Source organism: Squalius cephalus, assembly GCF_949319135.1.
Source record: "Squalius cephalus genome assembly, chromosome: 25".
Lineage (NCBI taxonomy): Eukaryota > Metazoa > Chordata > Actinopteri > Cypriniformes > Leuciscidae > Squalius > Squalius cephalus.
The window spans coordinates 26514185-26539720 of record NC_137146.1 but is presented as its reverse complement, the minus strand read 5'-3'; the positions used below and the strand labels follow the sequence as shown (position 1 = coordinate 26539720).

The 25536-nt window shown below is 39.8% G+C and overlaps 1 protein-coding gene across 3 annotated transcripts in view; it reads right to left on the bottom strand.

Annotated features, from left to right (window-relative positions):
- Positions 1 to 23716, bottom strand: part of adarb2 (adenosine deaminase RNA specific B2 (inactive)) — a 187881-nt gene extending 164165 nt beyond the window's left edge. For 2 of the 3 annotated variants that reach the window (XM_079863438.1, XM_079863439.1), the window contains exon 1: positions 23387 to 23716. In XM_079863438.1, the coding sequence (XP_079719564.1) occupies positions 23387 to 23459 (73 nt within the window). In that variant the 5' untranslated portion in view covers positions 23460 to 23716. Of the gene's footprint in view, positions 1 to 23381 lie in introns of all 3 variants that reach the window. The other variant, XM_079863440.1, reaches the window with a different exon arrangement.
- Between the last annotated feature and the right edge of the window lie 1820 nt (positions 23717 to 25536).

Below are 25536 nucleotides of genomic sequence, written 5' to 3'. Positions count from 1 at the left end.
CCCCAATCTGCAGTTACATTTCTGAGACAGGAGAATATACAGCTTTGAGTATATCACAAGGATCTCCTACTACAACCTAGCAATAAACGTGAACGTATCAGAAGTGAGTAATAGTGATGTGTAAAACAATGCTTTTATCAGCAATAAGTTAACACAGGTGCTGATGATCATCTTCAACTGAGCTTAAACGAATATAACACTAAAAAACATCCAAAAATACTATTAGACAGCATTACCCACTTCAATCCAGGAAAGATGCTTGTAGACTATCTCTAGAATCAAGACAAACCTGTATAAAGTATTATATAGACACTTTCCTTGAAGCAAGCTGGGGTTAAAGGGATAGTTCACCAAAAAATGAAATTTCTGTCATTATTTACTCATTTTGTTCCAAACTCGCATTACTTGCTTTACTTTGTGTAACACACAAGAAGAAATTCTGAGGGCTGCACTGGTCACATTTTCTCCACGCAATTACGATGAATGGAGAGACAAAAATGGCACAAATGCACCACAACAGTTTCATAAAAACAGTATATGAAAAGTCATTTGAGTTATAAGAGCAAGCTTTGTGTGATGAACAGACCAATAGTCAATCTGAATTGAAAATCTTGAAATTCGCTTTAAACTCCTTGGCACGTTCATGTTTAACATTATTGGAGGTAAAGATTGTCAGTTCATGCTGTGCCTCATACAAAGTCACACTTATCATATGACTTCAGAAACTGCAGGAGGTGTGTGGACTACTTTTATGATACTTATATGGTGAGTTTACGTCCTTTTTTATCCTTGAAAGCTCCAGTCCCAATTTAATTGTAATTTACCAATAAATTATGAAGAGAACGGTTTTTGTGTCTCCCTCTCCCCACTGCCTTTCTCTCCATCCCTGGCTCCCAAATCACATAAACCCTCATCAGGCAAATACAGACAACCTGTAACAGGGTCTCCCTGTCGTGCCTTTTTTTCTACTCTCTGTGACAATGAGATACAGTGGCACCAATGTAAGCGTCCCTCGACAATGCACCACAGCTGTGCAACTGTCCCACTTTCAGTTGTCACCAATTCTGCCAACCGCTTTTCCTCCCTCACTACTGGCCCAGCTCAAATGTTTTTTTCTTTTAATGACCCTTTTTTTACCAATATGTAATTCTTAGAAAGCATCAGAAACGAGGAGCCAAACTGTAAACCAACATCTAAGAGAACATCTGTCTTCTGGACATCAAATGCTATACTCTTCTAGATGACTTCACTTTCACGGTCAGGGAATTCTCACCTCTGGAGAGTTGCTGAACCACCTCTAAACTGTAGTGTTGAATTAATAATAAAGCATTTGCTTTGAGGTTTTTTGTTTGTTTGTTTTGTTTTTTTGAATTGTATTGGGGTCCAATTACACCTCAACTTGGATTGCTCATCCATCTCGAACATAAGAATGAAGGCGAGTCAACAGTAGTTTGACCTTTTAAAGAGAAATGCTGGGTTAAAGAAATGAACATCTGAGACTTCATTGGTGTCTGTTCTTTGTTCTGACACACATTCGGAGCATTGTGAGGGGCAGTTAGAAAGCGTGATGCCAGAGAAGCAGGGGAGGCTTTGTGATGAGCGCACTACCAGCCTGCAGAGACTGTGTGCTTGTCATATTCAAGCTGAGCAGAGGCAGAGCCGTGCTTCACAGCCCCTTCACAGCAAGGCTGCAGAAACTTGTGCCCAACCCATAATAATCACTGACATTCCCTGCACGCCAGCATCCCTCCTTTTCTTCTCTGGCTCCCTGAAACTGCCAATTTGCCTCAAACGAGCCAAACTTAATCCCATCACTCCCAGGCTCCTGTCTCCACCACTGTCTAACTGGCTGCGGCCACAAGAAGAACAAAAGGAGAGAGCAAACAAACAGTAAGGCCTTAACCTTCTAACTTCCACCCTCTGAATCGTTCTGTCAAATAACAGCACCTCTCGGCCCTCTTTGTTGTCCCAATCCTCCTGTCATTTCCTTGTAATTGAGCTCAATGGAGCTTGAGATCTACTCTCCCGTGTCTCCTCGCTGCTCTAAGCCTTCTCATTCTCTCCGCCTTGTGCCTGAGAACGCTGCCTTTCTGCAGACGCTTGACACAAACAAGTGCATTGCACTTAACCCGAGCAACTCCGGCTCAACTCGCCGGTCTTCGTGGCTAGGCCTTCTTTTAATGTGCTATCACCTGTCTCCACAACCTCCTTTTACCTCTCCACCTTCAGACTCCATCCATCATCCTGTCTTTTTCTAAACTGGGACAGCCAGTCACCCCATTGCTTAACCCCTTTTTCCCCTCCCCTTCTTTCTGTGCTCTAGGAATCCATCTTTCTTCTGCACCTGCGTAACATGTCCTTTTCCAATGTAGACCGCTGGTCTTTATCGGATTGGCTCGGGAAGACCAGGCCCACTGACCCTTGTATGGAGGACGTCACAGCTGTCCCTCTATCCCAGCGTGCTGCCCACCTCTCTGTGACAAGTGTCCCTGTTTCCCCATCCATCACTTTCTCATCCTCGCTTACATTTGAATGTTACTGCTCCACTTCCCTGGCTCTCCTGATAAAGCATCACTGCATGTCCCGTTTCGTGGCTCACTCTTTTGCAAATTCTCCTCCTATGCCACCTGAAGAGCTTGATGAAGGTTCTCCACCCTTCCTAGCTCCCTACCAGAGCTTGTATTCTCTATGTCATAGCTGCAAGAGCTCCACCGACAGTAAGAGCTGCACATTACTGAGGGCTGATGGGATCCTGACACAAAGACAATAGGACCATTTTCAGAGGCTCAATTAAATCCCTGGTGACAGCACGCATTTGAGGGCATAGCTGCTGCGCGCCACTTGACTCCATTCATTAGTACAAGATGGTACCAAGCAAGTCTTGTTTTATATGTGTATATTTATAGCTAAATAACCAGCTGGTGAACAGAATCCTGTGAAGACGCTCTGGGCTTTTGTGATCTTGTCAAATAGAATCGGAGACACAAAGAGATGACAAGCGCTTGGGGACTTTGCATGTTGTTTCAGAAGGAGACAAAAATAACTGGCGAACAGAACTCTACTATGGGGGACTTCAAATGTTGAAACACAATCCAGTCTGCATCGAGTCCTGGAAGAAAGAGTTGTTGCACTTTAGCTTGAAGTGGTATGTTTAATCGTGGAAAGGCATGTAGGCCTTATGAGCAACAATTGTGGTAATGTGCGCCAACTATAACTACTATAAAATTAAGTTGAAATTGATGTTTTTTCCACTAAAGTGTTGGCGCTCAGGGCAAGTCGATAAAAGAGTGTGTTTAAAAAAACTAAAGAGCTGTGTGATAAGTGGTGAGAGGCCCTTGGCAAGGGTGGAGGGTCGCATTGATTTAGCTTGAGCATTGCAGAGCAATTCAGCTGACTCACTTCACTGGAGGTTAACGAAAGAAGAGATGCTAGGGACGTGTACAATTAGATCCTCTGTAAATGGCCTGCCAATTGTCAGACTAATTAAAAATGGCTAATTATAATGCGTGTTACTTCAAATAATCGCTCAGCTATAAAGTCGTGGCTGTCAGGTGTAAACAAGGCGTGTGACTGCAGTGGGAAGAAAATCAATGGACATCTGTTCATTTATCTCAGGCAGGAGACCAAATTGAAAAATGGATTGCCACAAATCTGCATTGTGATAAAGGTGCAATACATCGCAACACCTGCTTAGGAGGCGATAATGGGCATTTCGACGGCTGGCCGCAAGCCCCTGTGGATTGCCAATAAAGGATCAAATTGCAATCTTTCGCTGGCCCGTGGAGTGAGAGCTGGAGGAATTTGTAGGTATAGACAAGGTGGGCCAGACAGGATGTCTTCAATCATGGAGTGAAATTCTTCTGTGTGGTGAACAGGGTGTTCATTATGGAACTCTAATGAGTGAAAATTAGACAATAAATCTATTCCATTGGCTCCTCGGCTCTGGAGTCCCAAACCTAATGATATTGCATTTCAGCCTTTTAACAATGGGCCAGTCCACATGTCCCCTGACAGTTTCCTGAAGATTGCTCTGAATTCAGACCACACAGATGGCCCGCTGAGCACTGATTGGTGATCTCCGAATGATCCGCATCGGAGGACTCTATGATTGGATGGCTAAAATTGACAACCTCAGAAGCTAATTCTGAGAGATTGGTCCTATTGCATTTTTGTTAACTAAAAAAGTCTTTCATCTGTAGTTATGGCTTTTCACCTTTGACCTTTTGAGCACATTTTATACAATAACAAAAACTATTTAAAGCTATGAATCAATCTGACCTTAAAATACAGATGATACACTGTAAAAAGTGATCAGTTGACTTGTGAACTTGTGAAAAAGTGAACCCCGTTGCCTTAAAATTAAGAAAAGAAACTTTGTGTGTAATTGAAAAGAATAAGTTATGTGGAGTTTACATAACTTGATTTTTTCAATTACGCACAAAGTTTATTTACTTAATCATTTTAAGGCAACGGGTTTCCTTACTTTTTTAAGTAAAGTAAAGCAACTGTGCGTAATTGAAAAAATTAAGATGTGTGGAATTCATTTTAAGGCAATGGATTTTCTCCCTTTTTTTAAGTTAAGTCAACTGATCACTTTTTACAGTGATGGGTACAATAGGACTAAATGCATTTTCAGGTTAAAAAAGTTCCTTGAAATGTTATTTTCTTCCAAATAAAACTACAAAATCTGAACTTTCTTAACCACCTGTATATTGCGAAAACAAATTGTGGTACAATGTTGATCCATACTTAATTTATCCGCCCCAAAGTTCTTTAACTTCAGATCTGATCATAGCTGGGTGCAGTTTATTGGGACAATATTATGGATAAAACAATCAAAAAGACAGACTTGTTTATAAATTATTGTAAATTTGCACATTTCATATTCTCAGCAAGTACCCTCAAACCAAGATTTCTCATTTCCCACAATTTCTCAGTAATCCTGACCTTCGGGCCTGTGTGGTATTGCAGTGTCAGAGGAAGAGAGCCGCAGAGAGGCAAGGCGAGAGAGAGAGAGAAGCAAAAGAGTGGAATTATAGTGAGAGCGATTAGCCCTGCGTGTGTAATAGATCATGACCCACACACCAGAGCAGAATCCATCTTCTGTAGGGGATCAACCTAACACCTTCACTCTGCCCACTAGGGCTGCACGATTTTGAGAAAAAACCTAATTGCGGTTTTTCTGACAAATATTGCGATTGCGGTGCGATTTTCGATTTTTTTGGTTTTATTTATTTTAAAGCTTGAGTAAGCAAACTGTACTTTTTATGTAATAAATATAACCTTATTGTAAAGTGTTACTGATTAGTTATACACCGATTCAGACGTCTCCTGAGTTCACTGTTGGAAAGATTAGTTGTTTTAACCATTCATTAAAATGAATCGGTTCAAAGGAGTCATTAGTTCGCGAATTGGACGTGTCATGCGCGTTGTGTGATTATCCCAGCAGTTAGGACATGGACATCCAAGATTTCTGTCAACACAGAAAACATTTCATCACTGGATATTTTTTTCGTTCAATTAAAGAGTTTTTTTTTTTTTTTTGTCAGTTAAATGTCCGGAACGCTTTTCAGTTAAATTTATTTAGCACAATTCACACCCAGCGATAATTCAGGAAAAAAAAAAATCTCCGAATGATCCACATGAAACTTTGGTCTTCCGACCTTTTACCACCGTGTCGATTTATTTTGATTAATATGTGCGAGGGAGAGAGAGCAAGACAGCGCTTAGTTTGGAGACGGTGAAGTCTTGTTTACATTTTCGCCTGGCTCCGAAGAGAGAGAGAGAATGCGCGCGCGACCGGCTCTCTCTCTCTCTCTGCTCGTTCTTTCAGTTAAACATGCGCCCTGTCACTCACAAGCGCAGCAGTTCATCTAATTACTCACCGATCAAATAAGACTTTGGCGGGACAAAAATTCACTTTGGCGGGCGCTAAAACAAGTTCAATGCAGAAAATTCATGCGTGAATTTAACTTAGTAGGCTACATGACCATGCACTCGCACAAATGCGACCACATAAAATTTTAACTCGCACATTCTCAAAAAATGGTCGCATATGCGACCATTTTGGTCGCAGTCTGGAACCCTGGTGTCGGTGGTGATTTTTAAGATGCTGGTATAGATTGGTAGTGTTTCTTCTGGATCTGGCCACGGCACGTCGACATATTTTAGCACTCTTTTGCTCCACGTCGTTCTTCGCGAAGAAAGCCGGTGCACTGCATACAACCTTGTAACTTTCCATTGCCATTTCTAATTGGCCAGCAAGCCAGGAACGCGAGATTCGACCATTTTGATTGGCTAATAGGTTTGTCACTCAAATGTCAGAGGCGGGGGAAAAAACCTCAGACTCCTGAGGTTAGGTTATTGCGGGAGTTAAAACCTCAATATCGATGCGATAAAGGTTAATCGTGCAGCCCTACTGCCCACCTCCGAAACACACACCATTACAGCACATCAGCACTATTGCTTTCCTAAAAATCTCACAATTTAACATTTCTAATGCTCAGTCATTCAATTGTGCTACTTCCACATGTTTGTTACATTTAGGTCATTGCTTTTGCCTTTATATGTATTTGTGTGTATGTGAAATAAATTAATGCAATTTATCATGTCCCCTTTTTTGCACATAGATTCTGTAAAAAAAGGAATGTTCTTACTATCTGAACAGTTCAAACTTCAAATACCACCGTAGTCAGCGTAGCCCACCTGCTACAACCAGGAAATGAGCCTCACTAATTTCATCTGCAACAATTATTTATTTTTATCTGCCAATCAAATAATCTTAGTTCAATATAAAGCTATTTAAAGCCAATCAGAACATATGTTTAAAAATTCTGATTCTGAGGGGTTTTTCTATAAAAAGTGTTTTTTGTTAAATACAATGTGATTGCTTCTCACATAAAGCGTTTAGGCCTGGTTGGGACATGTTGAGAAAGACGACAGGAAATTACGAGGACAAGGGGAGGAACAGGATTTGAACGTACACAACATACACTATTCACACAACCATCAAGTGTATGAATTGTATAAGGTTATTTTGTCAACATCAGAGTCTGATAGCCCCCTCCCCCTTCACTACGCAAGGAAAGCTGTGACAGTTTAGTGGAGCATGAAGTGTCCAACAGTCCGCATTTCATTTTTTTTGGTTAATTAAGTGAATCCTCCAGATATTTGAAGTGCTCTTTTTTGGAATTTTCAGTGTGAACACAGCTACTTCTACTACAAAATGGTAGAGAAAAGTAGCCTGGAAATCCAGACCTAAATTTTAGATTAATGGTCTGGCGTCGACTAATGAAAATCGGCCAGCTCGAGGGGCGGCACCAAGCATGCATTTGAAAATCTCACTGCACGCAATTGGCTAACACTACGACCAATCACAACATCGCTTAGCTACCAGCGGAGCTAACTGGTAGATTAGACTCTTGCCGTATCAGGTCGGCAAAACAGCAAAAACTCTCTTCTTGCAAAGGAACGATTCGAGCGCCGTCTTCTGTTCCTCTTTTAGATAAAAAGCCAAGTCTAACTCATTCATTGTAGCGGCTAAAGCCGTTTCAAACAACTGGTGTTCATCCATAGGCATCTTGCAATGTTTACTAATGACTTCGACGTCACAGCGCTGTCGTCTTCTGTTTAGCTCGCCTCTGGCCCGCCTATATCAGATAACCCAATGTGATTGGTGCAGCTTGGATACAAGGGCATATTTAATGAGCAGCATTACTCGACACCAGAGTAAACTCGCTGAGCAAATTCAACTTGTGCTCTCGCGAGAACTCTGGATTACCAGGCTAAGAGAATAGTGCATAAATACGTGAACTGAGATGCACCTTGGATTTGTACGCTAACAGTTAGACTAGCTCTGCCATTTGCAAATTAAAAGTTAAACTTGGGTAAAATAAGTAAAACCACTAAGCAAGCAAAAAGTGGAAAACGAATATTTATGTAGCCGCTAATCGCCCAGATTCGGGCTCTCGATAAGGAAGCGGCAATACGAAGCTTGAATCGCTATCAGTGTGATCCAGCCACAGGAGTGAATTGTGTTCCTGTCAGAAGTTGTTCTCCGAGACACTCGCACAAACAAGCAGACACAGATTAGCAACATTATAAGCTCCATCTGGCAGCAAGCCTCGTCTCTCATTTCTCTCGCTGTCTCGCTCACCCTCTGATACTCTGTGGCCATTCATCCTCAACTAAGCCCAGATAGGTATACGGATGCAGGCCGACGGGTGGACAGCCCCGCCGGGGTCCTTTTGTGTGCTGTGGCTGCTTGGTCCATACACACTCAATTGCGAGCCATGTATTACATGCGACCTGCTTCTCAAATCCAGTGTGGGCAACATACCAGTGCCTCCAATTCAATACAGAATCATGGGAGTAAAGTCACTTCACCATTGCTGGCCACCATTTGCCAGCTAACATACACACACACACACTGCTGCTCAGAACCCACTCTTTATTCCATTCTTGACTTTCCCTCAAAATTTACTCAGTTAAGTACATATTACAGAGCAGAATGTTAAGTGCTATCTTGCTGTACAAAGTGCTCCACACAGCAGTCTCTCTCGCTCTTTCTCTCTCCTGGCCGCCCAATAGTTTTTAAACTCAAGCTGAGAGTGGCAGGCAGGAAGAATTGCAGGAACAGGTGACAACAAGATAATAGCTTCCACTGCCAAGAGTTCATCACACTGCCCTGTCTCGATTTTGCAGGAGTGTGTGTGTGTGTTTGGTGAGTTTCATAGAGAAAGAGAGTGTGTATGATTGAGAAAAACTCCCTGACTCTGTTCCACAACCAAGTAATCTGCCTAAGTAGGGTACATTTACAAGCATCACAGGCGCATACCTGATGCAGAAGCCGTTCAATAAGGATATTTATTTTTTTACTTTTGTACAATTGACCGTTCGCAAAACCCCGCCCTCGAACGGTCCTCGTCCAATCCTAGCTCAGCAACTGTAACTAAGGAGAAGGACCTCCGTCAAACATTGCGATTTCAGCACATGGTGAAACGATGCGCCTATGGCACCTGCAAGTCTGACACTAGGTACCCCAAAAGTTTAGAGGGAGGGGTCGTTTTTTCGCCTTTCCAAAACCCAAGACCCAAGCGGAAAGATGCCGACAATGGATTAAGCAGTGTGGGAGACCTCACTCACAGCTAAATGCCTCAAAGATTAATAAGCATACATATGTCAGCGTATACAATATATAAGCGTCAGTCACGCCCGTTTCACATATACTCCGTAGTCCGTTTACAGTGCGTTTTTTTTTTTTCGCACCCATGTTAACAGGTAAAGCTTTCACACTGCACGCGGATGCTGCAATCGTTTCTGCACCGAGTCTATTGCGGTGCTGCACGCGCTGAATTAAAGTGACAGCGCATGGTTCTTGGTCAAAACGAACACAGATTGACATGAAAATATAGTAATCTCACCATAAATGCATTTAATAAAATAAAATGTAGTAAACTCACCATAGCCTAAATGTATTTTTGGACTTGCAGACTTGGAGGAGTTCCGTTTGCACACAAGCACACACACACACGACTTGTTTAAATACATTTATATTGTTAATAAATAACAATAAATTGTTGTTGTACCAGCAATATCTTCAAGTTTTGTTTTTCACTGTATTAATCTCAAATGTCATGATTTGCCAATGCAAGAGAGTATAGCTAACAGTTAGCCTACTGGCACCTTTTTTCCCCCACTTCAAGCACTGGCCTCGATTGTTGTAATATTCCCGTCTTTGCTTATTTTAACATTTTGAACATATCCCTCCACTGCATATTGCAGCCCTTTCTGTCGTGCCCTGGAGGATATGTCTGCTGCATTACTCCAAAACCAAACACTTATACCGGTATGGAGCTCAACCCAGCCATGTGTCTGTTTCTCAATTGTTTGACGGGCGTAGTAACAATAACTAGGGGGCGTGGCTTTTGCGAACGGTCAATTAACAATGTTGGTACTGTATTGAGTCTCCTCTTTAAAAATCTGTATCTTAAAGAGAAACATAAATAGTGTACTTTTAAAAAGAACTACTGTTGTAAGACCTAAAATTTAAGACAGCATTGCATGTATCATATATATATAAGCCACCCCAGAATGCACTGAAACAAGCTTGAATTTGAACATTGTCGATTTAACATTTTCATTTAATGCGATTAATTCTGAAAGAAAAACACAAATTTATCATGCATCTGATTTTCATACCATCACATTAATTCAAGATCAACATAATCTTTATGCAAGCAAAAATTTGCCGGGTTCACACAGCATTTGACAAATTAACTTTCATGAAATGTCCTTGATTAATCCACTAACAAATGGTCTACTGGAAAGCAGGTTTAAATGTTTTTTTATTTATTTTTTTTTTTTTATAAAGACTGCACTCACAAAGAGTCGCTGATTAATATTTCCAAGCTGAGCAAAAAAAATAAAAAAAATAATGAATGGTCACTATCGAATTTTTCATTTAAATGTTTCCTGTTCCAGAAAGCCATATTTAAAATTCTATATATTATAGATTGTTTTGTTTTTGTTTTTCCATGACTATGTGAACACCGTTTTATGTGTGCTTTGAATTATTGTGCATACTGTGTTTTTAGCTTAGCAACATGCTAATGCTATTGAAATTTGTCGAGAAGCAAAACAGAGGTAGAACCTGTGCACGTGTATCATCATGCGCTGATATGGGCGACGCATTCAAGACTCTTCTTGTTCTGATGGTCCATTCAAATTAAAATGAACCTCCATCACATTAGCGAGAATAGGACAATGACCCTCTTTCAGTAGTGGGCAGAGAGCAGGATTATCAGCCTTATTTATAGACGCAAAAGCAAACACTATCACTGCTTTCCTCTGTTTCTCTCTCGCATACACACATATACACACAAAATCAGTGTTGTGAAGTATTCTTTTCACCTGCACTTGATAGAGAACTCATCTTTTGATGATTGAACAACCATCTAATTTTCACGAGAGGTGGTCAGAGATGATAGGCCTACTTGTTAGTGTGTGTGTGTGTGTGTGTGTGTGTGTGTGTGTGTGTGTGTGTGTGAGACATAGGAGTGACATAAGTTAGCTCTAAAAATTAAGCCCGTTAAGGTATGTCCTAGAGAAAATTGGTTTTAAAGAGACAAAATAATGGCTCTCATTAGGGCTGTCAAACGATTAATCGCGATAAATCGCATCCAAAATAAAAGTTTGTTTTTACATAATATATGTGTGTGTACAGTGTATAATTATTTTCTATATATAAATACACACACATGCATGTATATATTTAAGAAATATTTGCATGTATATACTGTGTATATATATTTATATTATATATAAATATTTTATATATAAATAACACATTTTTCTTAAATATATATGCATGTGTGTGTATTTATATATAGAAAATAATTATACTCCATACACACACATATATTATGTAAAAACAAACTTTTATTTTGGATGCGATTAATCGCGATTAATCGTTTGACAGCCCTAGCTCTCATTACTCTAATTGAATAGATTATTCATATTTATAAGCACATGAGAACTTCTCACATAATATAATGATGAAATATATTTGAAATAAAATATATACAGTGTGCCTATAAAATGTAATCTTAACACATTTTAAAGCCATTTAGAGTGATATTTGCATACATGTGGTTTCAGTCAGTCCTACACTTTTTATAAGTTTAGAAGAAAAACAAATATGTATGAAACTTCGTGATTTCATAAATCATGATTTAATTTGTTTGTGAAAATGTTTGTATGCAGATTTCACACACAAATAGTGAGTACGCAAGGTTAGTAAATGAGACCCATTGTCTTAGAATTTATAAACACAGAATCCGAGAATCCTTAAAGGAGAACTCGGCAACTCTAGCGAACTCTAGTCACTTCTTCGCTGATTTTTCCTTTTGTTGTTGCATGTTTTCCCCACGAGCTCCCCCTACAGCTGTGGGGGGGCGTATATTTCACAACACGGTCGTAAAAAACTCACTTGCGGCGGCCTCCTCCCCCTCTCTACCGCTGCTCATGTGCGTTTGTTATGATCGGAGCAAGCCAACTGTGTCGTGTGGAGCTATGTCTACCGAGGTGGGTAATCTGGTAATACAGCATACATGCGTGTGTGTTTATGTCGAATTGCCGTAAAGCAATTCGTGTTTCACGCTCGTTCTCGTTCTCGTTCTCGCTTCTCACGAGACTTCCAATTTCTATCTTGCCGGGACGGTAGTCCCCAAGTTGCAAGGTTGGTTTTCCGCCTGGGAATGCTGGGGGGGAGCGGGGAAAGTCACCAATATCACCAGAACAGGTTGTTTAACCATCCAAATGATTTCTAGACAGTTTTATTAAGTTAAAAAAGTTACCAAGTTCTCCTTTAAATTCATTTGCTAAAACGTGCTAGTGCCACTCAGAAAAACAGGTTAAAAAAAAAGACATTTACTTAAGAAGGTGATAATTGAGAAAGTTTGGAAAGTGTTTTTTTTTTTTTTTTACTTTTACTTTTTACAGAAGGCATTGCTTATTTTCACTTCTTTTATAAGCTTCACCAAAGTTACTGCACATTTTTTGAGAAATTTCATACATTTCGTGTACGCTTGGATATTACTGAAGCAAAAAAAAAAAAAAACCCACAAAATTCTACAGTAGCCTACCTAAAAACACCGGCACTGGCACAATCTCTCTCTCTCTATGGCAACACATCCTCTCTGTCCTATAAGCCTGATATCACACGTCGCCTGGGGTTCGGCGTATCCATCAACCTCCATCGGCTGACCAGACACGGCTTTGCAGAAAACCAGGTAATTCAACCACGGAAAGCACACAAAAAAGAAAGTGTTGCTCTCTAGTACATAAAAGCCGTCCTTTCTAACTCCTGGCAGCCGGTGCGCAAACAACGAGAGAGCAAATCTAACCCTGAGAGAGCGTCAGAGTGTCTCACTCTGTGTGAAAACCAAATACACTCTGGGCTATCGCACGAAATAGAGGAGCGATTCGAATATACAGTGTTTGAATACAAATACACCCCAAAAGCTGTTCAAATCAGAAACTAACAGGCCTAACACACAGTAACGAGAGGGAGGAGGAAAAAAATCACATACATTCAAGAAATGGAGAAAAAACAGACAGAGCGGTAGACAGTCAGAGAGCATAAGAGAGAAGAATTAGATTAGACAAAGCTAATGCACACCAAGGTTTTTTAAACACCTTTTAAAGGATTTGCTAGATAAGCCCGGGCGCTCAAATCGATGGATGAAGGCAGCTTTACTGGAGGCTATGAGGAAGGGAAACGTTATTTAAAGGCGGCGGCGAGCGGAATGATGAATATGAAATATGAAATAGCGTCATATATTTTCACTGCTGCTATCAAAGACAAAGCAAATTTCTCATATTGCATTCACTCAAGCCTGTCGCAATAATCATATCTGAATAATACCACAACCAAGTCAGACGTATGCACAAGCCGGGATGCGGTCGGTGCGGTTAAGTGCTAAATAAGCGTTTTATGGGGAATGTAGTTACTGAGATTCATGGGTTACTGCTCTTATGTGAGGTTCAGAAAAAATGAAGTTGACAATTATTATAATCTCAATCCACACATTTTGAACATAAATATGTCATTGTACTGTAATAGTTGACTGAATAGTTATCTGTAAAATCATTCCAACACATTAAAAGCGTATCCTGACAAGCTTAAAGGGATAGTTCACGCAAACATTTAAATTCTCTCATTATTTACTCACTCTCATGCCTTTCCCGATTTCTTCAAATAAACACCAACAAAGATTTTTATGAAAATAATGCACCTCTGAGTTCACATAATGCCGGTTGACGATTGTAAAACCACACACATCGTTCGTGACGGTGACGGTAATCCACATGACTCCGGTGGATAAGTCTTCTGAAGTGAAACGATAGGTGTGTGTAAGAAAAATGCAAATATTTGTATGTGTAATGTTGCTGTTTGAGCACAAAAAAGATCTGCAAGGTTCTGCAAAGTCCAATCCAAAGGGAAATATTCACTTTAACAGAAAACACTTTAAGAACTACAACAAACGGCTCGTTGGGACTACAACTTCTTCCGGAGCTTGAGAAGTAACAATGTCACTCATTTAAAGAAACCCCGCCCACGGAATACACAAAAAGGGGGCGTGGCCTGATTGAGCTAGAGAAGATGAAAAAGAGGACCTGCTTTAGTTGCCATGTCGAAGAAACACATTTTTTCCCACCCCGGTTCCAAAACCCCTTTGTTTGGCCTTTCAAAGGCAGACAAACTTAGAAAACAGTAGACACAATTTATTTTTAACACTGTTCCTGAACATTATAACCCCAACGTTTATCTGTGTGGCTCGTTTTACGGAGGACAGCTTCCAGAAACAATGCTGGCTACGCACAAAAGCTTCTCCTGAAAGACAGAGCAGTTCCCCCTTTGTCGAGACAACCATTTGTTTATGGATCACAACCTGTAAGTATGTTTTATTATTTGTTGTTGCGTGTTCTATTAACAGTTCCAATTATAAGTCTTTTGTTGTCGCTACAATGTAAACAAAGGGCAAAGCGGTTTGGCTCCGCTAGCCTGCTAGTTAACATTACAGCGTTTAGCTACTGGGCTCTCGCTTTTGTAAGACTGTTCACCAATCCTTAGGAACTTGCCACTCTGAAACAACCTGTAAAATCTGTTCTTGAAAAAGGTTCTGCACGTCGTAAACATTCTCAGGGTCTGAATCGGGCTTGAATTTACATGGCAAAATTGACTCCATCATTAATATTTACACCTGAACAGGTTATGGTAAGGGGCGAGACATTTCCAGAACAAGTTCAAAACGGTTTGCTAATCACAACACACTGGACTAGCTGACCAATCAGAACACATTTCATATTTCGGAAGGAGGGGCTTCATCGAAACAGCGTTTGGGACAGACTGGGAAGAGAGTGCTGCAATAATATTAAATTTGTGGAAAAATAATGTGTTTTTTGAACAATCAAGCTTAAAGACCTAGTAGAAAACAAAATTAAGACTTATTTAAACTCTTAATTTGGATTAACTATCCCTTTAATATTGGATTTTCTGTACCAGCGTTTCTCAACTGGTGTTTCATAAAATTACATAGTAGGAAAAAAAAATACTATGGAAGTCAATGGGGTCCATCAACTGTTTGATTACAGACATTTTTCAAAATATCTTCTTTTGTGTTCAGCAGAAAAAAGAAATTCTTACAGGTTTGAAACAACTTGAGGGTGAGTAAATGATGACAGAATTTTCATTTTTGGGTGAACTATCCCTTTAAGTGTGTATCACATTTCAATGAACTAAACAAAATACATGATTTTAGCTTTCTTTGTCACAGAAAGCAGTAGTAAAAAGTAGTACACTTTGTCAAACGTTATTACAGAAATGATACTTACACTGTGTCCTAACCAAATGCGATGCGATAAGATTCCAGTGACAAATAATTTGTCTGTCCACACTAGACGCGACTGTGAGATGCGTAAAAATCACTCAAAACCCACAGCCAATCAGAATAGCGTGTGGGCGGAGTCTTGCGGCATCAGAGAGTAATCTTGACGGCACTCGCAAGAAAATGGATAAGTGGATACATAATCAAATTCACAAATATTACACCATTTAAACATTATTCAAATACATAGGCTACTGGGTTACTAAAACAATCTTTGTCAAAGAATACACTTGTTTGTTCACAGTTTGAACGTTCTTGTTTAATTTCAAGATCTGAGGGGAAGGGCTACAAAGCTGGAGCACTAAATGATATTCAAAGTCACATTACAGGCTTTTAACATTAAATAAAGCACATAAACAGTACGTGAGATTATCATTGCCACACTTTGTGTTTGTTGTTCCAGCGCGACGTCGCAGAAAAATAGAAACCGCTTCTAAAATAGAATCGTTGCGTGTCGCCGTCGCGGCTGGTTAGGACACAAACTCTGATTAACATGGAAAAGAACCTTTTATCGCATGTCGCGGTGCGTGTAGTTAGGACACGGTGTTACACTTTATTTTAAGGTGTCCGTGTTACAGTGTAATTGCACATTTAAGTACTGAGTAATAAGAATTAACTACATGTACTTACTATAGGTTTAGGGTGTGTTTTAGGGTTAGGTGCATGCACTTATGCACAATTTATAGTAATTGTTATAGGAACTACATGTAACGTGTGTTAGAACGACACTAAAATAAAGTGTTACTGAATATAATGTGCAAAAAAGTGTGAACTGAATGTACTGTTTTCAGGCACTCAAAAAAAAATGAAATCGTATTATAGTATACATTTATATTATATCTAGAGTATTTTTGACCCACTAGAAGGACTTCTTCATATGTAATGTCATAATTACTTCAATTGCCTTCGGTTCAAGTGTACTGCCGAATGTACTGACAAGCATTTATGGTTAACTAAAATATATCATGTGTGGTGTTTACACCAATTATACCATGTCATTTCTATTGAAACTTGTATTTCATGTATTTAAACCTTTTAATTAGTACAATGCTTTATTAACATCTTTCCCAGAGATGGTGTACTCTATGGTACCCGCGTCCAGACCTCTGGAAACTCCATGTCTGGTCCCTGGACGGGACGCTGAGGTGATAGACACCATCACTTCTGCTAGAGCCCCCTAAATTAGGCACCTCTATGCTCTGAAGTGGAACCTGTTCGTTGAATGGTGCTCTTCCCAACGGAAAGACCCCCAAAGATGTTAGTTCAGAGCCGTGCTTTCCTTCATGCAAGATCTGTTGGAGCGAAGGCTGTCTCCATCCATCCTCAAAGTGTATGTTGCCGCTATCGCCACACATCACGATGCAGTTGAAGGTAAGTCACTGGGAAAGCATGACCTGATCATCAGGTTCCTGAGGGGAACGAGGAGACTGAATCCGCCTCGCCCAAGCAGAGGATGGCCCACTGTATAGTGGATGCCATTGCCTTGGCTTACGAAGCCCAAGGCATGCCTTGCCCGTTCGGGTTGCGAGCACACTAAACTAGAAGTGTTGCTTCCTCCTGGGCGCTGGCTCAAGGCGCCTCGCTGACAGAAATATGTAGAGCTGCGGGCTGGGCGACACCTAACACGTTCGCTAGATTCTCTAGCCTCCGTGTAGAGCCGGTATCTTCCCGTATACTCGCCCCCAGTGGCCAGTAGCATGAGGGACCTGTTCTTAGTGTCGGCTTGCAACGCCACTCCTGCTCCCATGGGCCAGATATGTGCGTCTATTTGCTTCAGTAGTGTTCCCCAGAAATGGCTAACCCAGTGAGTTCCTCCGTCACCCCTGCGGCAGTCAGAGGTTGTGGAGCATCTGACGCCAGGCCTACACTCATTGAGGCCATGCATTGTGGAACCTGTGATAGGCTGGGTGTCCATATGTAGCGGTCCCTGCAGCGACCCCATATGTGTATTCCTCCATGATCAGCTCCTCTGTGGATGAGCCCGTGTCTTTCCCTTGACAAAGCCCGCTCTGTCATTAGTAGGCTGGAACCGGCTAGTCCATATGTTTAACCTTGACAGTGCCTCCCTTCGGGGTAGGATGTTGCTTCCGCAGCGTTCCCTCCCCACAGGGCATGCTTTCCCAGCGTTATCCAATAAGTCACACTGAGTGGGTCTTGTGGAACAGCAGTGACTGAGTTTCTCTGTTCAGAGCTCCTACTTCTGCCCAACACTGCGGTCAGACCAGGAGGCTCAAGCGGAGCGCTGGAAGGGCCCGCAGCCGTGGCGTTTTGGTAGATATCCCCATTCGTCAGAATCACTTGTGACTTAAGTAGTAGTGAGCTGATGAAGGGGAACGTCTCGGTTACGTATGGTAACCCTCGTTCCGCGAGGAGGGAACGGAGACATAAGTCCCCTCGCCACAATTGCTGAGCTTCCGCTGTACGGCCGAGTCACAGGTCCGGCTCCTCAGCGGAAAAACAAGGAAGCGACAATTATCGCACGCCAATATGCACTGGCTCGTTTAGTTTCACTCGAAGTAGATAGGCACGCAAGCGATCCCCATTCGTCAGAATCACTTCTGACTTAAGTCACCGTTCCCTCCTCGGGGAACGAGGGTTACCATACGTAACCGAGACATTTTTTTAAGCACACTCCTAGTGCTTAGGGATGCACGATATATCGACCACATATCGATATCGGCCGATAAATGATCATTTTTGATGTTATCATTATCGATCCGATAAGAAAATTAGGCCCATATATCAAAGACGATAGATAATAGATTATTTACTTCAGTTGAGAGATGCGCGCTGTTCGCCATGATGGTTTTGAATGATTGGAATCACTTCGAAAAGGAAGATATAGTTAAGTGCAACATGTGCAGCACAAATCTGTCATATTAGCTTCATAACATTATAATGAAAACACGACTGTAAAAGCATGTCGTGCAACCGCTAGAAAAGTTCTTCAGTTTCCCGGTGCTCATTAAACTTCAGGTTCGGCGCACGCGATCAAACAGCAATGCAAAACATTAAAAGCTATAATTGGGATTGCATATACATATCATTATTTTTGTAATAAAATGGTTGTAAATTCTTTGAGTATAATTACATATTTCAGCAACCGTTGGGTTGATTAATTTCATTTCATTTCATTTATTTATTTATTCACAAAATACCAAAAGTATAATAATGCAGTCATTGGAACACAATCAAATAGGTATAGTGAATGGGTCCCCCAAAGAAGCTAGAGAAGCTTATGGGTGGGGGCCCGTAATTTTACAAGAGAAAAGTAGTACGGTAAAGGTACATGATCACCACCTGGTACCAGACGATGATAACAGAGCACACAAGAAAAACGCACAAGGACATACATACAGTGCATACACATACATTCATGCTCATACATCCCAGTAGTCCATGAGAAAGCAGTTATATATTAAATATAAGTTGATAAATAATACTTTTTTAGTTGTTTTTTAAAGTTGGAGATAGAGGGCAACACCTTAATGTCATCATTGATCCCGTTCCAAATTTGGGGCCCCCTACATGCCACACTCATACTAGTGCGCAAATATCGGCGATATTTACCATATATTAGTGATTTAGTTCTCGTTTGGTATGTGTGCTGGGGGCTGCAGATAGGAATAAGACTTTTTAATCTAGAGTTCAGATTATTTACAGTTTGATAGATAAGGCAAGCATTATGATATTTATTTAGCTCAACTACTCTTAATAACTCAAATCGATAAAATAGATGGTATGAAGAAGCCCTCTAGCAAAGCGATTCAGTTTACAGGTGTTCATTCTCTTCAGCTTCAGTGAAACAGTAAGCCTAATATTAAAGAGGTTTACTATTACTGTAATATTAAAAATGTTAAAAAAAATTCTTCAAAAAACATTGATGCGTTATTATTAATAACTAGCACTTTTTTGTTCTCGTATTATTTTCATCAACAATATGGTTCGATTAAAATAATTTCCTTATTGTCCGTGCGGAGGCAATTCCATTTTATTTATATATGACACATGCATTTAGTTTGGGACTGCTATTTAATAGCTTTGGCATAGGCCTAATGTTTATTTATGTGTTAATTTTTGTGTAAACATGCATTATAATATGCCTATATATATATATATATATATATATATATATATATATATATATATATTCAATGTAAATTGTGATAATCGTAATTAAAATCACAATTACAATTTAAAGGGAATAAACGGCAATTATGATTTTTGTCATAATCTTGCAGCCCTAATATCCCTACAGGTATTAGTGCTTTTCCAAAACAATTAAGCTCATTTTTTTACACAGGGGCATCCTTCACAGAAAGCACACTAAAAGTAGGTGGGGTTTTCACTACACTCATTTCATAGAGATTCAGGAGATAAATAAATGAGCTGTGGTTAATTGACACTGGAGTCGACTAACAGAACGATCCCCTTCGCTACGAGCCACAGCGGGGCAGTCGCACCTTTAACAAGTTCAGAGCTGAAAGGAGAGTTCTTCTACTACACTAGACATTGACTTCTCAAATATTGTATTATTTAAAACCTCACATATGCTGCGGTTGGCGTCTATAATGTTTGCTGATAAGTTTGAGGTAAGCGTGTCAACAACTAAGCAATTCCTCAACACACACAGTCTGGTACAAATGGATTTGAGTACCAAGTACGTGAGGTTAAAAATAAAGTACGTACTTGATAGCAATGAGAGAAACTGCCCCAGTTTGAAGGATTAATCTCTATTGTTTGCATGTGTGTTACCTCAGTAACCTCTGATAGCATTACCACTATGCTACAATGGCGCACAAACAAAACGACATCAGGAGCGAAATCTTCTTACGTGCGTTTGAATACACATTGGTTTTAATGCACTGGACATTCTGTAATAATCTGAAGCATTTGCTGAGGATTAAACCGTCAAATGCCATGTCGATATAATCCCGGGACGTCGCCCTTTTGCCAGGAGGACAATAAAATGAATTGTTTCGGCTTTCAGGAAAATTAGTGTTTATTAGAACGAGAAACTGTATTATGTTTTCATCTCCATTATGAGAGATTAGATGGGAGAAGTTAAAACAATCTGCTGACTTTATCTGGTTTTATGTGATTAATTGTGTCTGAAACCCCCCCCCCCTTGTCATTGTGGAAATGACAATCTTTCATTATAATGATAAAGATGATGAAACACACACAAAAAGCCAGTGGTCTAAATAATCACCCTGCTAAACCTTCCGCCGCAGACCAGGACGTACACTTTCTAGCATATTTTCCTAGCAGATCTTCTCTTCTGTCCAGCACCATCACTTCCCATTAGCTCAGTTGATAAATTAGCCATTCAAACACACATAAGCGCATGCACACACTCTTACGCTCTCCTCTAATGTTTATATGCAATGCTTAATGTTGTGTGACCAATTCTGCCATTTCCATTATGTAAATATATTTGCCTCGGTGTTACACTACAACTATGGTCTACGTTCCCGCGATTGCTCGGGCTATTAATACTCTGGGTTACAGGTCAGACCGCAGTTGTCGACAGACATCGGTGTGTGTGTGTGTATTGCTAATGCTACTTCATGGAGCGATTGCACACTGCAGGCCACGAGAGTAATTCCAGCACAATGTCCTCGAAAGCAAAACCAGGAACAGTTTCTTCATTGCACACAGCCTAACAACTATTCAATATTTAAATTGTGAAATAATAATGATTTATTTACAACTCCTGTTCTTGCTCGATAGTTGTGAGTTTTCCACATTTCAAGATCCCAGAAAAGCCATGCAATTGCAGATGTGAAAAAACTCAAAGCAAATCCAATTTGCCAGTGAAGTCAAGTCAGGTCACCTTTATTTCTATAGCGCTTTATACAATACAGATTGTTTCGAAGCAGCTTTACAGTGAAAATTATGCGGCTGTTCAGTCAGTTCAGTGTTGAATCAGTTTCATGTAAAGATCATCAATTATTAAATTAGTTCATTTCATCTATAAAGCAGTTCTGCAAAAATGATGTCACCGTCCAGCTCAGTTCAGCTCTCATAGCGTCAGTACAGTCAGATCAATAATATTGTTAAATGTTAAATATTAAGTGTCCCCAGCTGAGTAAGCCAGAGGCGACAGTGGCAAGGAACCCAAACTCCATCAGGTGACAATATGGAGAAATAAACCGTGGGAGAAACCAGGCTCAGTTCTCCTCTGGCCAATGAACGAAGGCAAAAACTGACCGCGAGAAACATGTCTGATCAATGGCGCGCTATCAGCCCATCCAGCCCACGACCTGTGCTCCTCTCGGGTCACACGATAAACAGTGACGGGGTGAAACACACCACGCAAACCTGTCACAGCAAAGGCAGAGGTGTTTCTGAAGGTGTTTCGGCAATCACACACACACACACCTTCATTTATTACCAGTCACCAAAGTGAGATGAGAAGCAAGCGGTGCCCGCCGTCATTCAGTCACATTACGCTGCGCTGGTGTCATTACATTCTGATGAAATTTCAGAGTTGATAATGGAAATAAAGCGAGTGCCACTAATTTCCCTAAAATTCCTGCTTCCTATTAAAAATGTAAAATAACTCCAAAATTCTATATTTCTCTTGGTGTTGACTGCGCAACTCTAAAAAGAGCCATACACGCAGACTTGAGTTTTTCCATGGATTATAGATTTATGCAATAAAAATCATTTTAGTAAATTAATTAAAAATATTCTATACTACTTTTGTATATTCTAGACTATACTAGAGCTATTAAGAATATACTAATAATGCCATTGGTCAATTATACAAAACGCCAATACTTCAGCAGAACTATTACCTTAAGGAACTATTTTTATATGATCTGACCATTTAAATAACTTTTGTTGGTGTGAACTTATCAGGTGGATTTGGATTTTTACTTGAATAAAACCAGGTTATTTAATTAAGATTAAAACCTTTTTATTTTTACAGTGAAAATGTGCCGTTGTTAATTTAAGGAGCAATTTCTATTCAATCTGACCTTTGCAAACAACTTTCATTTAGTCATGTAACATGTAGGCAAGTTGAGTCAGGCATATTAATAATAAATGTAGATGTTACTACATAAAGTGCATTTTTATCTACCTGACAAAATGGTTTATGGTGTATCTGTAACTGTACATAAACTCTATATAAAGATATATATATATATATATTATGAGAGCTGATGTGCCAAATGTGTAGCTATAATTTTACACACTGTTAACAATTCGAACCCTTCAGTTTAATTGCTGCCTAAAATTTCAAGTAAAATCAAATCAAATCAATCAGTGCCAAATATATAACCTACAGTGCACAGCACTTTTTTACCACTTTTGATTTAATTGATGAAGAAAATAAAGTCAAAGAATTTTTACAGCGAGTTTACATATAATTACAGTTTAAACTGAAAAAAAACCTAATAAATTCACTTTATGCGGTAACATATGCATTTATGATGTAATATTACCTGTCTACATTAGGTTACAGCACCACAAATCATTTTAATAGGTCAGATTGAGTAGAAATAACTCCTGAAAGGTAACAACCACACTTCAGATTTTACAGTACCTAGTCAATCATAGTTAAATACATTTACAAAAACTACAAAAATTCCATTAATGCATCGATCGCTACAAGAGACTGAAAAGGTCAGATAACCTTACAATCGCAGCGTGTAAATGAGGTCAAATCTTATAGTTGAGGTTACGACAAGGGCAGATATGAGGACTGTAAATACTGGATGCACAGACCGAGAAATAAACGGTGAAAGCGAGTGCGCGCATCACACACACACACACATGTACAGACATCCAGACTGCGCAGTTATGCCGAGATGATCGGTACTTAATGCTGCATATTCCAACCAGTGCGCGCGCGACCTCTCCGTTGTTTCGGCTTTAGGAGGGAAGCGTTCGTTTAGAAAACGAATAATGACTGAAAGAAACTTTACCTTTTCGCTTAGACCTTCTCCTCCTCCTCCTCTTGAACTTGCATTTGACTTGGCTGCTGGGGACCGATGCCATGGTGCTCAGATTCTGGAGAACTTGTTCTGCTTGATGTTTCTGAAGTTGTTGCTCTGCTGCGGTTGCGCACGCGAAACGCTCCGGGAATATCAGCTTCGCCCTATTCCTCCTCACACTCTTCTAATAAGCTCTTGGTAACGAGCTGAAAGTGACTGTGTTTTTGAGCTCAGCGGACCACCGCGTCCTCCTCCCGCGTGAGAGCGCGTCTGGAGCTCCTGCGCCTCTGCGTTTTTTGGCACCAGCCACTTTGAATCCAATCATGCAAGACGCGTGTCTATTTGCTGCCGCGGATTCTAATTAGAGCCAATCATGAGAGTCCTTGCGCTCTGACATCACGACCGATGACACACCCACCCCATCCCATGCAGGCGCGCGAACTCAGCCTTCATCTCGGAGTGAGTGATGGCTTGATGCGCGCGGGTGAAAGGACCGACAGGAGGGGTGAGATGATGTAGCTGGGACAGCTAAAGTTGCAGAAATGCAGAGCATTAGTGAAAAGGGTTCTGTTTTCTTTTTTTATTATTAAAATGTGCTCATTACATATTATGTAATTAGCATACACATTTAAGACATTTTCCCTTTTAAACTTGAGCTGCATTGACTCCGCATGTGTGTGTAATCCTGACGCTTTGTGTTATTCTTCCAACTTCATGATGACTATTAATCATTGTGCTTAATGTGGTAATAGTGTGCAAATGTTATAATGTATGTGATAGTGTTAATATTTTGCATGAAAGTTACTATAAAGTGGCACTGAGAAAGTCTGTAAAGGTGGTAAAGGTTAAAACCCTTGGGTTAGGAGTGTTACGTACAACATTCAATTGCCTTATAAAATGATTTTGACTCAGTTTGTGAATAAATAAATTCAACTGGAAGTCTGGCATTCAAACTGAAAAGGATTTTTTTGTGTTAAACACTTTATTGTACACTGTAAAAAATAGATTCTGCCTTAAATTTGTAAGTCAAATAAACTTGGATGTTTAAGTTATTCCAACTTAAATTAGATTAGACTGACTTTAAAAAAATGATGGAATTTTGTATAACTTATACTTTAAAAAAAAAAATTGCTCAACTTATTTTGATGAGTTAAAGCAATGTTAAACATGTTGGCATAACTTATTGGTAATATATACTTTTTTTACAGTGTACAGAAAGTGTGTAATTTGAGCTTATTGTTATTTAAATTGTCCCTTTATCAGTATGAGTACTGTGCTAATTGGATGAAATTCCTTTGGGTGAAGTTTGCAGATTGTAAACAGAACTTTATAAATAGTCCACAACTTTTTGTTGTATCTTTACATACATTGCCCGAAAAAAAAAAAAAAAAAAACATCACTGTTTGGATTTAAATAGGCAAATGCTTCCACGTAGGAAGACACATCATGGCCATATTCCAAATTGATGCACCTCTTGATGGAAATAAATGTTGTGACGATATTTCCATCAAGAGGTGCATGCATTGTTGGTGAAGATCTTGTATTGAGAATGCAAGAGTCCAGCACTCTGTAAAGTCTCCTCCAGCACATCCCAAAGACTTTAAGTGAATTTAAGCTCTGGACTCAGAGGAGCCGATTCATGTGTGAAAATGATTCTTCATGCTCCTCATAACCATTCTTTCACAGTTTGAGCCTGATGAATCTTGACACTGTCATCCTGGAATATGGCCATGATGTGTTTTCCTACAGGGTTGTGTAAGAAATGAAAAGCTACACACTCCATCAAGTAGAGTTAGAAGAACTGTTGCCAAACACAACATGCTAGAAACATAATAATCACTGCAATAATGATCCAATCATAGACTCTTAAGCATTTGCCTATTTAAATCCAAACAGCTACCCTTTTGTATTTTGTAAAATTACCAAGTTTGGTCATACTGGAGTGATCTTATTCTATATATTTTCAGATCTGTTCCAGTGGAATGTGCACCATGGACTATCATTAAGTGAATCACTTTAGGCACAAATTTTCTTTGTTTTTACAAGCTGAAATTATTTTCTGTGTAATTGACCACATTAAATGAAACCTTTAATTCTTTAAGTTTTTATATTCCTCCTCTTTATAACTTTTAAATCATTAT